General features: G+C 36.7%; 1 protein-coding gene across 31 annotated transcripts in view; it reads right to left on the bottom strand.

The window, feature by feature from the left end:
- LOC139142621 (phosphatidylinositol-binding clathrin assembly protein LAP-like) overlaps positions 1-17,003 on the bottom strand; it is a 63,285-nt gene that overhangs the window by 24,068 nt on the left and 22,214 nt on the right. For 14 of the 31 annotated variants that reach the window (XM_070712638.1, XM_070712645.1, XM_070712649.1 and 11 more), the window contains exons 9-14: positions 14,609-14,650; positions 10,574-10,606; positions 6,272-6,348; positions 3,501-3,627; positions 1,706-1,907; positions 1,117-1,257 (exon numbers count right to left, since the gene is read on the bottom strand). In XM_070712638.1, coding sequence (XP_070568739.1) covers positions 1,117-1,257; positions 1,706-1,907; positions 3,501-3,627; positions 6,272-6,348; positions 10,574-10,606; positions 14,609-14,650 — 622 coding nt within the window. Of the gene's footprint in view, positions 1-323; positions 438-1,116; positions 1,258-1,705; positions 1,908-3,500; positions 3,628-6,271; positions 6,349-10,573; positions 10,607-14,608; positions 14,651-17,003 lie in introns of all 31 variants that reach the window. The other 17 variants (XM_070712630.1, XM_070712635.1, XM_070712632.1 and 14 more) reach the window with 3 other exon arrangements.

Genomic DNA, 17,003 nt, shown 5'->3' with positions numbered 1-17,003 from the left:
ATAAGAAATTCAAAATGGCCGCCATCTATGTATTAACTCTATGGAGAAAAATAAAAATTTTCGAATATCGATAAACTAAGCCGGTGAAAAGTTTTCTTTAACCAAGAGCTTTAAAATGAACCCCCACATGTGGTATATCTGAAGAGAATTGTAAAAATTTGAGAGTCCGAATGTCTGTCCCCGCGGTGCGTTCTACCTTAAACTAATACGGTACACTTCCTTGCTCCAAAGGAGCTCCCTTTGGAAGTGGACAGAACAGTGGGAAGCATTGACAGAATCTGAGTAAAAAAGCAATGTAGAAATTTTGCTAAAGAGTAGAGTACCATCACTTGTGGGTGGTGGTGAAAAAATAGATCCTGCTGAAGTGTCACTGTCAAACAATGATGGAACCTCTGATGTGGTAGTGTTACTGCTCTGTACTGGTAATCCACCAAAGTCTGCTAGGTACAATGTTTACGTAGCAAGAAACAAAAAGAGAAGATTCACAGAAATCAACTTGAATGACACCACACATATCTTTTCACACAATGCAGCTTTGAATGACACCACACATATCTTTTCACACAATGTAGCTTTGAATGACACCACACATATCTTTTCACACAATGTAGCTTTAGAAGTACATCATACATTTCATGTGGAAAGACCTTCATATTGGCTGTTTTTCATATAAATTTGTTTCAAGAGTGACTTTAATGTTGAGAGTGACTGTGAAAATTTCACAAAAACAAATCAAACGCACTAGACATGAATAAGAGCATCAATGTTGACAAATGACTGAAGGAATGATTACAGACACAGACAGTCATGTGACAATGATACACCAAAATGAAATAATAAAATTTTAACGGAGGAATGAAGAATGACAATGTATGGGTTGTTGTATGCATGGCATTGGTGGAACCTGGTGTAAAATACTATTTTCAGAAGAAACCACATGTAAACCTTATTCAAGATATCTCAATAATAAAATTCAGATTTTTTTTACACAATCATGGCAATTTTATGCCATCTCTTGGCAATTTAAAATAGAAAGACAGAAATAGAATCTCCTCAGTGTTTCTGAAAGCTGATTCAGTTACAGCTGAGAGAGTCCTGTCTGCTGTGAAAACTTACCATTGGGTGATCCCCAAACATTTGGTGTTGGTGCTGGTGCTGCCATGACTGATGGTTGCATGGCTGCCTGGATATTAGCTGCAAAGGGATTCCCTTCAAGAGCCATCAGATCATCTGATGGCCTTGTAGTCTGACTTGGACCTGAAAAAGACAATGAGACAGAAATTTCAAAGTCCATATATAATATGCCAATAATGACCATAATAGCTATGTGCTATCTTAAACCTCCACACTAAGGTAGTCCCTTGCACTATCAAATTCATACAGACTTGGTAGTCCTAAGAGATTTATATTCTGATGGTCCTGCATTTATATTCATAAAATACCTGCAGCAAAATTCACTGTGTCCAAAAGGTCTCCAAAAAGTCAGGAACACACTGTTGCCAAAAAGTCTGTCAGAATCACAAAGACACTGTGTCCCAAAAGTCTCCCAGAACTACGAACACAGTGTTGCCAATAGACAACTGGTGGTTCTGGACCTTTTGGACATGGCTTGTTAAACCCTTTGATAATATGATTTTGATGATAATGAAATTTGCTACTATTACTATAATCCTTATTACTATTGAAATAGTGATGATAATAAAACCTGGAGGTGGTGACGTTGCAAACAAATCAGGCTGTTGTGTGGCTTGTATCGCTGGCTGTTGTACTGGTGGAGGTACCACCACTGGTGCTGGAGTAAATGGGTTCTGGCTGGAAACAACTGGTGCTTTGGTGGCTGTTATTTGAGGTGAACTTTGTGGACTTGGTGCTGTAGCTGGTTGGCTGGCTTCCTTTAAACGTTGCTCCTACACAGCACACAGAATAGACAAAATGGTGTGATTGTGTCAGTGGAATTATTCTGTGAGAAAAACATCTGCGACATATTGACTATCAACACAATATGTGAGTGCTACTTTATGCAAATTCAATTCGTCACATTGAAATTGGCTACATTTTTTGTCACATTTGTATAATAATGGATGAGTAATCCGAACCTTATAGACATCAACAATCTCAAAGCCTTGGTAACACATTGATACTACCTTCAGTAGTGATGATGTCATAGTAATTACTTCATACTGGACTAACAATACATCCATGCAACTATTTGACAATGTAAATCTGTGTTAATTTCTTAATTTACAGATAGGAAAAAATAAGAATGTCTACAAGTCTTTATTTCTCATAAGTCTTTCTATTTCATGAAGAGAAATATTTCTATCTCTTTCAACTACAAAGATCTGCATGTAAAATTGTGTGAGTTTTACTTGATACCTGGATATTGCTAAAGATGGCATCAAAACTTGCAAACTCCACTGGACTAGACAGAGGTACATCACAACTCTCAAACTCAGCTGGACTAGTCAGGGGTGCATCCTCAGGGGAATCCAGTGCAAAGAGAGCCCTATCACTCTCAGATGTCTTGTGAACAACCAAAGTGTCAATCAAAAACCGAACCTAACCTACAATGTTATAGCATGCTGCTAGTTGTATCCTGCTATTGGAAACCATGTTACCACCAAGTCTCTGCTGCACCCTTCTACCTTGCTACAATCTATCTGAACCTTCAATGACTTTAATTTAAGCTACAAGAAAATACTACATATACCAGGTTGGACCAGAGGAAATTTTTTCTCTAAGGAATCGTTACAATTGTCAAGGTCAATGGCTGTCTAATTTTCACCCTTCCATCCCTTAAACATTACTGCAACCTCGTCTTTCTGCAAACAACAATGTACTAACATGATACTACAGGACGATCAAGCAAAGAAAGCTACGTCCAGCCTTTATTGCTATAACAGAATACATGACATGCACCATAATGACATGTCAAGATTCACTGATGGGAAAGGGGGTGATGGAGCAATCACTGGGAAAGGGCATGGAAAAATCACTGGGAAAGGGCATGGAAAAATCCTTGTTAACATCATGATGAAGCTCAAAGTCATGAGTGATATTCAAACTACATGCTAAGACTCATACTTATATTTGTAGAAGACTGAAAATGTTATCCACCACACTTTGTACATATATTTGTCGATTTGTCACAGACAAGAAGGTTCCAGTTTATGGACAGGACTTTCAGCAGAAGCATCCATAGGTCCCCCTTCAGGATGATATATCTGGTATTATTTTCACTCGCATTTCATATTTAATGTTTCATTTGGAAGGTTTGAAGTGATATTGAATCAAAATACAGGGATGATCAGAAACCTGACTTTAATTTACCCATGTATCTAAAGATGTTCTATCCTACCTGTAGAGAAATGGTATGGTCTATCATCCCTACAGAGGCAAGTCAAATGGTATGATCTAATTGCCTATGAAATGGTTACACCTCTATCAAGTAAATCTGATGGTTTATTCAAGTATAGAATCAAACTCTGGGAATAGTCTACCTTAAGCTGCAACAGTCTTGACTTTTCATCCTCCAATGCTTTTCTTTTTTCTTCTGCTTCAATGCTTGCCAGAGAGTTACTGGTCTGTGTTAATGATGCAGCAACCTGTGATGATATGTTCACATTCCTGCAACAGCAAACATGTAAACTGGTTGATAAACAACAAGTTTCACCATGTCAACAGTTTCCATGGTATTCAGTATCATGGAAACTGTCACTGTCAATCACAGTTATTATGTGTGGTTATATTTTCACTCCTTTGTACAATGTGCATCTTCCTTGCTTTCATTAGTTCAGTTCACATAGGTTCACTGTATCCAGGTACTAGATATGCATATCAACATGGTTTTTAATAAAACCATTTTAATAAATAGCGACAATCAGTGAACACTGAACATATATTATCAACAAAATATTTGGCTTTTTTTTCAAAATACAATCCAGGTTACAATACAGAAAGACACAGAAACAAGTCATTGACAATGACATAGTCCCCACTTGTAATAGGAGTATTAGTTTTGATGGGGCAGGGAAATGTGGTCATTAAGAAGTATCACTGGAGTGTATATGTTGAGATCTATGGGCACATAGGTCTATGTCATTGTTCCCAATTTGAAACACATGAGGCATGTCTAAGTTATGGTTCTAAATTGGGAAAAAAGATCAGACCTCTAGCTGTATTGGCCAGCCAAGAAATACATATGCGCATAATAATGAGGTACAAGATGTGACATCTTAAGGTCTAATATCCTATCAGAATTGAGGGTATAGAACTTGTGGTTACTGAGTTATGCAAATATATGTATAATCAAAGTCAAAGGTCATAAGGGAAGATGCACATTGTACAAAGGAGTGAAAATATAACCACACATAATAATGTATATTTGAGGTCAAAGGTCACCAGGTCACGTGACATTTGTCAAAATAATTGTATTGCTAAGTTATCCCTATATACCAAAAATCAGACCTCTAGCTCTATTGGCTTGCTCAGAATTAGATATACGCATAATTAATGAGGTACAGTATGAAGCATCATAAGGTCTCCCATCATACCATATATGAAGGGTGTACCACTTGTGGTTACTGAGTTATGGACAAATATGTATATTTGAGGTCAAAGGTCACCGAGGTCACGTGACATTTTGAAAAAAAATAGTATTGCTAAGTTATCCCTATATACCAAAAATCAGACCTCTAGCTCTATTGGCTCGCTCAAAATTAGATATGCACATAATTAATGAGGTACAATATGTGGCGTCATAAAGTGTCCCATCATACCTATATGACACAGGGCCTCAAAGGTGCCTATTTAAGTCAATATTACAGGGTTTTTCTTTCTTTTTCAATGTACAAATAATCCAGCTGAAAAGCACAACACTTGTGTAGCTGTCTTTTATGTAGCGTGTATTGGCATGTATAGTGAGTCCTCGTAAATGTGACCTTTAGTTCCGTGACCTCTAGGCCCGGCTCTAGCCATGCCTACTTCCTGCCCTGCCCTCGCTATGCTACTATATAGTACAGTAAACACAGCGACGTCTGTACACGTGGCCAGAAGGCATGGCTAGAGGAATTGGCTAGAGGTCACGGAACTAAAGGTCGTATTTACATATGATCACATTCCCCATTGAGGGCGCACTATACATGCCAATACAAGCTACACAAAAGACAGCTACACAAATGTTGTGCTCTTCAGCTTTATTTGTAACATTGAAAAAGAAAGAAAAACGCTGTGTAATATTGACTTAAATAGGCACTTATGAGCCCCTGTGATATGAAGGGTGTAGCACTTGTGGTTACCGAGTTATGGACATATATATATATATTTGAGGTCAAAGGTCACCAAGGTCACGTGACATTTTGTCAAAATATCTGAGATATCTGCATGAACGGATGGACTCACGGATGGACTCACGGACGGACATGACCCAATCTATAAGCCCCTGGACTTCATCCGTGGGGACTAAAAAATGTGTCACTGCATCCTTTTTGCAATATGAATACGATGAGAAACTAAATTTTTATTTTTCTTGGCCTTATACATGGGAGTCTATGGACTGCCTTATACATGGGAGTCTATGGACTGCCTTATACATGGGAGTCTATGGAGACTGCCTTATACATGGGAGTCTATGGAGGTGAAAACTAAAAAGTCCTCTAACATGGCCAAATTTGATCGCATTGTGAAACAAATCGACGTGCATCTGTATGGGGTAGGGTACTATCCTTGTGCAAAGTTTGAAAGAAATTGACCTGGGCATGTCTGAGATATCTGCGTGAACGGACGGACGCACGGACACACGGACGCACGGACATGACCAAACCTATAAGTCCCCCCGGACGGTGTCTGTGGGGACTAATAAGGCATGGCATAGACCTGTGTGCAGTTGTGTTCTCCATGACAACTTAAGTGACGTTTTCAACAATTTACTGTCAGACGGTATTACTATTCTGTTTGTCAAGTCAGTAAAAATGGTATTCAGCTAAAACCACACATATTTTCACCGATTTAATTTGGTATGTTGTAGCAGCTTTTGCCACTACAAATCATGTTTACAGTACACCTGTTTTACGGGGCTGTCAAATATTAAATTTCTTGTAAAACCGCAACATATCGGACCTGTCATGCTTCACTAGTTTTAACCAATTTGACTTGATGATGAAATATTATGGTCTACTCTGTGTATAATGAGAGTCTCAAAATCACTTCAATTGTATATTCTGTTGAAAGAGTTTGGTTCTATCATATCTTAATTTGTTTAGAACTGACTTACCTTGCTGTTCCAGTTGATTTTTTACCTTCCAGGGATCCTAAATGCTGTTCAAGTGCATCTAATAAACTACTTGGAGCCTAAATAAACATAAAAATAAACAAATAGAATTAAATATCTCTGAGGAGATGAATATCACAGTTTCTATAAACAGTCAGACATCTGAGTTACATACACTACGGCATCACAACATGAAATATGTTGTATTTCATCTCTCACTCCTGAAACTTTAAAAGGAAAAATATTTTGCAGAATACAATAAAAAAACAAAGACCTCTACTACAGAAAGGAAAATGGCGATGAATAAATTCAGATGCAATCTACACAATGAATAGTTCACTTTTTTCTCTACTTAGCAATGGTCAAACTCCTAGTTCATCATATCACTAGCCTTAAAGTTAGCTTCTTATTGGGAAAATCCTCGCTTTGTGTTTTTTAAAATCTCAAAAATCTTGTGGCCACATCTCTTGCAAATCAAAGTAAGCCATAATTTGTACAATTAAACAAGTGTCTTCATACATTGGAACTTCACACTGCAATGTGGAGAAAAGGAACGTTGAAGACAACCAGACTGTAAGATTTACTTCTTTGAATGGATGGCAATAATAGACATTTGAAAACTAACAACACTTTTCACAACAGATACTATATTCAAGATAGACTAAAAACCCCAGCAAACCACATACATTACTCATGTTAATTCACATTAACAGGCTTTGAAGGAGAGGCACATTCCCAAATAGTACCTTAATAGCGTTTTAAAGCAACACCAAGCAGAGCAAAGTGCTTCAGTTACTGCATGCACTAATCACTACTCCATGAACACAAGGTGCAAATATGAGTGAAAACAAATTTCAGTTGGAAGTTTTTTGAGACAGAGTGATATCACATTTATAACCATGAATGTTCAGCCATTGTCACTTTTTGCTAAAGATTTGTTAGATTTAAATGCCGAACTCCATGTTATCGTGAGTTATGGCAATCACCAATGGATGACCACACATGTCATCATGTGACCCTTTCCTGACCAATGAGAACTAGTGCTTGCAACAATAAAAGCATGGACATTAAACTGGAGATTATATCATGTGTATGTAAGTTTTTGTCAACTCTAATGTTTTTTGAAAAGTAAATGGTTAATGATTGTAAACTGTAAACAATTGTTCCAAGATTGTTTGTGACTGTTCCAAGATAGAAAGAGTTGAGGAAAACTGTAAATGCTGGCGATATTTCAAACTGCTTTCACCTAAAAATCTTGTGTTTGCCAGAGCCAACTCAGAAAATCCATAAATTAAAACGTTGAATAAGTCTACGGATAGGGAGATTCATTATAATATGAGTTTCAGTACACAGAATGTTATAGTAAGCATACACTGTACCATGATATTGATGGTTGACAGAGTACTCTGACCATGGTGGTGGTACCATGATATTGATGGTTACCAGAGTACTCTTGCCATGGTGGTTGCACCATGATGTTGATGGTTGACAGAGTATGCTGACCGTGGTGGTAGTACCATGATATTGGTGGTTGACAGAGTACTCTGACCATGGTGATAATATCATGATATTGGCGGTTGATGAGTATTTTGACCATGGTGATAGTATCATGATATTGGTGGTTGACAGAGTACTCTGACCATGTTAGTAGTTCCATGATATTGATGCTTGACACAGTACTCTGACCATGGCGGTAGTACCATGATATTGATGGTTACCAGAGTACTTTGGCCATGGTGGTAGTACCATGATATTGATGGTTGACAGAGTACTCTGGTACTCTGGCCATAGTGGTAGTACCATGATACTGATGGTTGACAGAGTACTCTTACCATTGTGATTACAAGGTTATGGTGGAAGTTACATAAACTGATTGTGACGATAGCCAGGTACACTAATTGTGATGACAGCCAGGTACCATGATTGTGATGATAGCCAGGTATCCTAATTGTGATGGTAACCAGGTACCTTGATTGTGATGATAGCCAGGTAACCAGATTGTGATGATAGATACCCTGATTTTGATGGTATCCAGGTAACCTGATCGTGGGTGTGGTAAGGTACTGGAGAATATAGTAGCAATCAGGGACCCTGATTGTGATTGCAGCAGGTCCCGAGATTGTAGCCAGGTACTGGGAACTTGATTGTAATCAGGTACCTTGATTGTGATTGTAGCTAGGTACAGAGAACTTGATTGTAATCAGGTACCCTGATTCTGATTGTAGCCAGGTACAGAGAACTTGATTGTAATCAGGTACCCTGATTCTGATTGTAGCCAGGTACAGAGAACTTGATTGTAATCAGGTACCCTGATTGTGATTGTATCTAGGTACTATATAGTCATGGTAGACAGGTAACTTGCATACACACACAGTCAGATTTCTGCCGAATTATGAACATGCACCTTTCTTCATGAACTTTGAAAGTAAGTAGTTTATTTTTAGCTGATTATGAAAGCATCTGCAATTCTGAAAAGCACTAGAAAGCTTACACCATCACCAATGCACACCATGAGGTTTATTTTATCAATGTTAGTACCCACAAAAACACTGTTGGGAGCATTTGACTTCACTAACTTGGATACAGTTGAGTTTTTGACATTTTTTATAGGACTGGTGTCATTTCATTAATTTGATACTTTCTTGGTAATTAAGAATGAGGTGAACCAAAGTCTATTTGGATACAATTATGACAGGGCCATTCTCCTACAGAAAAGATTACAATGACAGATTTCCTTGCAACTTGCTCACTGGAACAGTATCCTCTAAGTTAACAACACCTACACATAACAAAATGCTGATGTTTTCAAACTTAAACCCTTAACTTCATCAGCATGGCAACACAGATGTACACTTAATATTGCCATATCCTCTGATTACTACCACGGATTGTAAATGTCACCGAGTCTAACAGTCTCACCAAACAGAGACTAAATTATGACTAACCAGTATGTTGATAATGAAACAAAGTACGCTTACGTGGATGGTGGATAAAATCTAATGATATGCAATGAAGATATGTTGAGCTATTGGCAATCGTAAATGATAGACAACCATTCACATTGGTTGCCACTCAGTTTTGACAGTCTTGCATTCTTATAAATACATTAAAATTTCTCAACATAGCTATCTGCATCAACATTAACAATATGAATTGTACCATTTTCTGCCACAAAATTTTTACATGTAAATACACTACAATACATATAATATCTTCTTATGTTTTAACTTTATTGCCCATTGGAAATTCTCCACTGTGACCATAACAATAATTTTTTAAGTCCAGAAGTATTAAGAGTACAATAATGAACACTAGATACCACTGGTACATGTACCTGTACTATTTAAAAGATATTTGATACTTATATACAATGTAAGAGTTGTGAAATACAGATACCATCTCAGTCCATTACAAAATTCTCATTTCCATACTGAAGAAATCCACCATTTATGCAAACCACATGCAAATCAATTTAAGCATTCTCTGGAAAGGTATTATGTGGTATTTAATACAGTGAGGCTGATACAGTCATTCCTTTCTGAAGGGGATGAATTAGCAAACAGGCAAATATAATTATATATTTCACAAACATTACAGGATGATGTGACTAATTCTAGTCAGTTACCCACTATACATATTCTTGTAAAAGTTTCAACATACATCATTAATATAATATTATTATCAAAACATTTCATACAGCTCTAATCTACTTCTTTTGAAATGTAACTCAACTGTACCAAGTCATGCATGATGACAATTTCTGACCAGACATGAGACAAGGTGTGAAGTTAGTAACGTCTTAAACAGTTGCTGCGTTTGCCAAAAGTTTGCTTTTTGTTAAAAACAAACAAAAGTGAAAAGAAAAGAATGAGAAACGAATTAACAGAAAAAGTATAAAGGATGTGTTGATGTATGGATTCAGAATGTTGATTTTATAAAATGTAGGTATGAATGCCTCAGCTAAACAATGATAGCTAACATTGGAAATAAAATAATTGTCATAACTTGTTTCAGACTTTCAGCATAGGAACAAATTTGGCAGTTTCAACAAAATTTTCTTTGGCCATCCTTTCAACAAGATTTACATTTTTATTGATCAGTACCTCTGAAATTTTAGATTTTAAAGAAAGAAACGTGAAACAGGTATGAAGCATGTCAAAGGTTCTGGCAAAGTGATGGAGGGACTGTTTTGGGTTAGTCTTCTACTAAAACATATCTGAATGAAATGCTGTAATTATGAATTCCTTCCATGAAAGTCTATCAACAAGTAATGACAATAGAACTCAATAGAAATCAAACACTCACACCTGGTTGCATGTCTGGTATTGGCTTGATAACCTGTAGTTTACACAGAGTAACAAAATACACACTGATACAATCAATCATGATTACATGGTAAACAAACAAACAAACAATCTATCGTTCATATTTATATTACCACAGATGCCATCATAAACTGGTTTTGTAAACAGTTATTTAAGTTGAACTGGTATAACCTGCAAACTGGGAAGACTAATTTTGTAAGGGAACCATACAACATTTCTTTTCCATTTTGATACAAAACATGTTATATCGTGAAAGTTCTCATTATCATTAAAGTGCTCATGAAATGTTCCATTTCCCTGCTTTCATATCAATTTGAACAACATTGCGGAAGGTATTTTCTGAGTTACTTTGAACAAGTCATCGTTGATGACACAGTCCCCACTTGTTAATGGGTGCTTTGATTACAGGTCCTCAGAGAGGATAGAGTCCTCTTCATTAGGTCTGTGATAAAAATACTTTTGAATAAATTCGCTTGATACATGTCTGAGTTGTAGTTCAGGACATGAAAAAATCGTAATAAAATGGCCACATGGTGGCCATAATGGATCAAATCACAAAACAAATCAATGTGCATATGTATGACATACGGTAGGTCAATGTCCTTGTACCAACTTTGATTAAAATTGGTTGAAATATGCCTGAGTTATGGCTTTGTACATGAAAAAATCATAACAAATGGCCGCACAGCAGCCATATTGGATCGTATCACAAACAAATTAACATGCATATGTATGACATTGGTCAATCTCCTTGTACCAACTTTGAATAAATTTGCTTGATACATATCTGAGTTATAGTTCTGGACATGAAAAAACGTAATAAAATGGCCACACGGCGGCCATATTGGATCGTATCACAAAACAAGTCAATGTGCATGTGTATGACATAGGTTGATGTCCTTGTACCAACTTTGAATAAAATTGGTTGAGATATGCCTGAGTTATGGCTCTGTACATGAAAAAATCGTAACAAAATGGCCGCACGGCAGCCATATTGGATCGTATCACAAAACAAATCGACGTGCATCTGTATGACATATGAAGTAATCCTTGTACCAAGTTTGAATGAAATCGCTTCGGGCATCTCTGAGATATCTGCGTGAACGGACGGACGACGCACGGACGGACGGACGCACGCACACACACACGCACGGACACGACCAAACCTATAAGTCCCCCGGACGGTGTCCGTGGGGACTAACAAAACGTTCATACGGCTGGCAAAATCAGTGATTTACAGGTAATACTTAAGGAGGATTACTTTTGCCGCTGAGCGTAATACCAGGTCAGACATGGCTGGTAGTAGTGGACCTTTATTCAAATGCAACATAGAGACAGCAGTCCATTAACAAATAAACATTGCCCTTGTTAATTTACCTAATTCAGTCATTGTCACTCTATGGATCTCCTTGACAAAAGAAGATGCAGATTCTTAAAGTTAGTTGATTTCAGACTGACTCCACAGACATTTTCTTCAAATCAGTAATTTGTGAAAACCTGAACATTTTTGAACCAGACATTGTGATCTTAAAAAAAATAGTTTAGCCTAATGAGTACTCTTTACTGAACACAGTTTGGTGAAAAAAATACTTGAGAATAGATAACTGAACATGGGTGACTTTTTTTTGATGGAGGTTTGAACTCCACTGCCAACATGTCAAGTTATCAGTCTTTGACACTGTCAATAAAATTGGATTAAAGATCAAAATCTGCAGGTAACACAATACTTGAATTCAATATCCAAAACATTTTGAAGATGACGTTGAAATTTATATACAACCTCACAGATCATCGTCCACACACATAATAAATTAATCCAAGTACTTGGACACCTAATTCTAAATTGGAAATTTCTGAAAATTTAATGTTTATTAATGATTAGTTCCTAAACAAGAAATTGCAGAACAGTGTGTAAGTTGACACTTTTTGCCAGACTCTATATGCAACAGACTCTACAATATGCAAATTAGTAGTTTAATACACTATGGAGGTGCTGGCGATACACATGGACACATACACAGCACAGACGGGAAAGACGGATGCTCTCTACTGCGTTTTGTTTCAAGCAACACATGTTGTAACCTTTTAATCCAATCACCAGTAACAAAATCATATCCAGGAAGGTCTGAGCTTTTAGGGCTTCACATCTTTGTTAGAAATCTCACTATCTCACGCATATCGTGTATGTGACTACCCGGAATAGATTCATGTTGTTTACTATAAACACAGAGGTAAGATGGACTCCACACCATCAACACTGCCACTGGAGAATTTATTGGTTCATGTTTTGTAATTGAACCACTGAAGATTCTGAAAGTTTTAACCCAAACGATAGCTATTGTTCTACCACCAAAGAAAATGTTGAAGACCTCAACATTCAGCTCCAACCTTTGGAACATCAGGACTTGAGCTATCTGAATAAATTTTTCAAACGTAGGTAGTACGTACATGTATGTCTACTGACACACAGCTGATGTAGGAAGCCGCTAAATATGTCGTTTGTTCACCCAATTACAGAAATATATGGTATAGTTCACTGAGAAGACTGTAATGATGGCTATAAACACCAGCTTAGTTCAATATATCAAAGTTTGATGTGCATGTTGTGTCTCAAAAATTTGTTTACACAAACATGAAAACGTAAACAATTCAGCAGCCATTTTGCACAAAACATTCCACACCACAAAGTTTCTTACCTGCACAAAATGTCAAGTTATTAGAATTTTTAATGGCACTCATTAGGACACACCTTACATACAAAACTGGACCTAGTTGGTTAACTTTGATGAATACTTTGCACTCTGGCACAACAAGGGGGTCCCCAATTTTGTATACACTGTATGACATCAAGATCTACCGAGGTTTCCTAACCACTGGGTAAACACAGAATATTTTCTATGTACAATATGAAAAAAATCACTTACGATCAAAAAATCGCATCCACATTTATTGATACACCAGACCTACTATCACTATAAAAAGGGTCTTCAGAATCAGAAAGAAGCTGAAATTTAGAGAAACTTTGTCACTCCATACCACTGGAGCTTAGTCTCACAAAGTTACAATCCAAGATGGTGGGTGACGCTGTGTTATGATAATGAACCTAGATGGTACCCCTGTTAGCACCAGAGGTCAACCACTGGAGTTTGCGTTTCCCTTTGATCTTTGGGATAGAGACGCGTCCATTTCCCCCTCTATTGTCTATGGGCAGCTGAAGTTTATTTATGGCACTTCAAGTTTGAATTGAATTTGGGTACATGCAATCATAGGCGTATTGTTAATAGCTGGCCATGCACCTAAACTTTGGTCAATGCAATGAAAAAAAAAATTTCTTGTTGAATATCAAACATGGTTAGGTAGCTGCCATTTTCGATTTCAATGAAAGATCATAAAAAAGGTCACATATTGAAGTATGTGGTTTGGGGTATCTTTAATCTGGCCATGACAGACAGACAGACACATACACACACATATATATACACACACATACGTACATACATACATACATACATACATACATACATACATACATACATACATACATACAATGATACATACATACAATGATACAAACAATGATACTTACATACATACATACATACATACATACATACAGACAGATAGACAGACAGACTGACTGACTGACTGAGTGACTGACAAACAGACAGATGTACATAGAGACATACAAACAGACACTTTTAGCTTCCAGTTGCTGAATGTAAATATAGCAAAAGAAGCTATAGGGGTAGCAGCTACCCAAACAAAGTATATATCAACTGTGACATTATAAGGGAGTGAATGATGAGGATTAAAATAATGATGAATCATTCAAGATAGCAGATGTATTCAACATCTAATTTACAAATTATCAGCATAGCATTTGCAAACAAAGCAAAGCAACTGTTCACCAATGGTATTAAAATTCTACATGTAAGGATACTCCATAGATCAATTGTCAACTTAGAATTGTCATTGGCAAGGCAGAGAAGGAAGAATGAAAAGAAGAAAATCTCACCTTTGCCAGATCAGGAATCTCTCCCTTGTCTATTCCCACTTGCTATAAAGAAAGGGAAAAAATAATATATGGTCACTGGCTATTACTGCCTGTGAATATTTGTGCTTATCCCAGCTCTGATAACATTCATTCAACATGTCTGTATTTTAAACCAAGAAGTCTCTCCTTTGTGTTTAATGTGAAAGGTGTCCTTCCTTAAACTACATGTAAGCAGTATACAAGGAAGACAGGAACAAAGCCAGGCAGACATCTTAAATGAAAGAGAACACAGCAGAATCTAGTGAAATGTTTTCAAAGCGGCAGGTCATTCATCTGCTTTATCTAAAAGCAAATTGGAAAACATGATAAAAAATTCAAAGGGGAAACAATAGGCTAACACCATGTAAATACTCAATGTCAACAACAACAAATACGAGAACCAGGGATTGAGAACTGCCCCTTTAAGTATCAATGATAAAAGTTATTACCATGGTGACTGTTGTTATGAATGTTACCAAGTGATAAAATCTAGATGTTTGCGTCTTCGTAACTATGACTGGAAGGCAAAACTATTTGTTTAATTCTCTCCACTCAGAAAATGAATTGAGCTGCGCTGAGACCAACCCATGACGGCAATACACAAAATACACCCACAGAATGACTACTACACATCTATCAAAGCATACCCCAACACCAAACCTACCAAATCACAGCAGATCTCTGCAAACAGCAAAACAAAACAGTCAGCCTTCACAGCTGATGAATATAACCTAACAAAGGATCTAGACAACACTCCACAGTGACAAAGTCTCAGACTGTTTAGAAGTCACTTGACCATTGCAGTACTTGTAGAACTATGTTAGTTAAGTGTGTGACTCAAAGTAAATAATCTGATAGGTTTCACTGATGCCATAGTAAATCACCAATCCACGGCAATGTAACACATCAACACAAGAACAAATGTCATAAAATATTTCTACATCATAACAAGTTAAATGGTGCTGGCATTTAATACTGTATTACAAAAAAAGCGTGCATAATTGAAACACACAACATTTCAACCATTTAATTTCCGACAAAATTTAATTCTGAATAAGGAAACGCTATAATTCTGAAATGTTTGCTTTTTGAGAAATCTTGAAAAAGATACTTGGAATACAAAAGGATGTCTGTCTTCAACTTCTGTTCATACTATCGTTGTAAAACACTAGTGTAAAGGTATCTTGAACCATATCAGCAACCTCAACAACACATGTATGGATTTTTTTGTCAAAGAATTTGAGACAAGGCAATAACAATTCCAGATTTTCATGATAGCATCTGGATTAGTTCAGCACAAGACACGACTGACATCCACATTTTCACAATACAAAACATCTGTAATGTACCACCAATGACTAAACACTGAAAAGTAACCAAGATTAGTCTTAAAGTGTACCTATCACATCAGTTTTGCAATGTGTTAATTTGGCACATGGGGTGAGAGACAACTACTTGGGGGGTAACTGTTTCACATCAGTACTGCGATGTGTTAATTTGGCACATTGGTTGAGAGACAATTACTTGAGGGGTTAACTGTTTCACGTCAGGACTGCGATGTGTTAATTTGGCACATTGGGTGAGAGACAATTACTTGAGGGGGCAACTTTCACATCAGTATTGCAATGTGTTAATTTGATACATGGGGTGAAAGACCATTACTTGTGGGCATAACTGCTAACAGAAAAGTTTGTGTCAGGGCAAATTTTGATATTCTACTTCAAACATTATCATACTTTTTCTGACTTTTTCTCCATCATTTCCATGTCAATCCTAAAGATATACCTTTTTTTCTGGATACCATATGGAATGATGCTGATTTTCATGGAATTAAGTTCAATAATGATACCACTTTGATGTTTTATTGATTTCAATGTTCAAGTTACTGTAACATTACATGTAAGTTTCTGGTACATTTCATGGTTGGTATTATTCATGGCGGTAAAAAATTAAGAGTTGTAAACTTGGAAAAAGACAAAGAAGAGATGTAGTTTTAGAGTGTTTATCATGTAGACAGTGAATATGTTGTCCACACTGTAAGGCACATGGAAAGGTAGGGCCATGATACAAATGTTTACAATGATCAATACTGTACAAGGGAATATAAAGACTTTCAATTTGCATGCAGAGGTTTGTGTTTCCTTAATAACAGCTATCTACTACACTCTCTGCCTATTCTTTACTTACCGGTAACTGCATTTTAGGTGAAACAAGAAAATTTTGGAGAAAAATTTGAACAAATTTATCACTACCTGATTTTCATAGAAACAGAATTATCATATCAAAAGGCAAACTTAACAGCTTTCATCTTGTTCATTGTCCTTACATATCTTTTCAATAAGGAGCTTACTGAGTAAAATACGAAAGCTAAATTTGT

This window comes from Ptychodera flava, chromosome 10 (assembly GCF_041260155.1).
Source record: "Ptychodera flava strain L36383 chromosome 10, AS_Pfla_20210202, whole genome shotgun sequence".
NCBI lineage: Eukaryota > Metazoa > Hemichordata > Enteropneusta > Ptychoderidae > Ptychodera > Ptychodera flava.
This window is presented reverse-complemented; position numbering and strand designations above follow the sequence as displayed.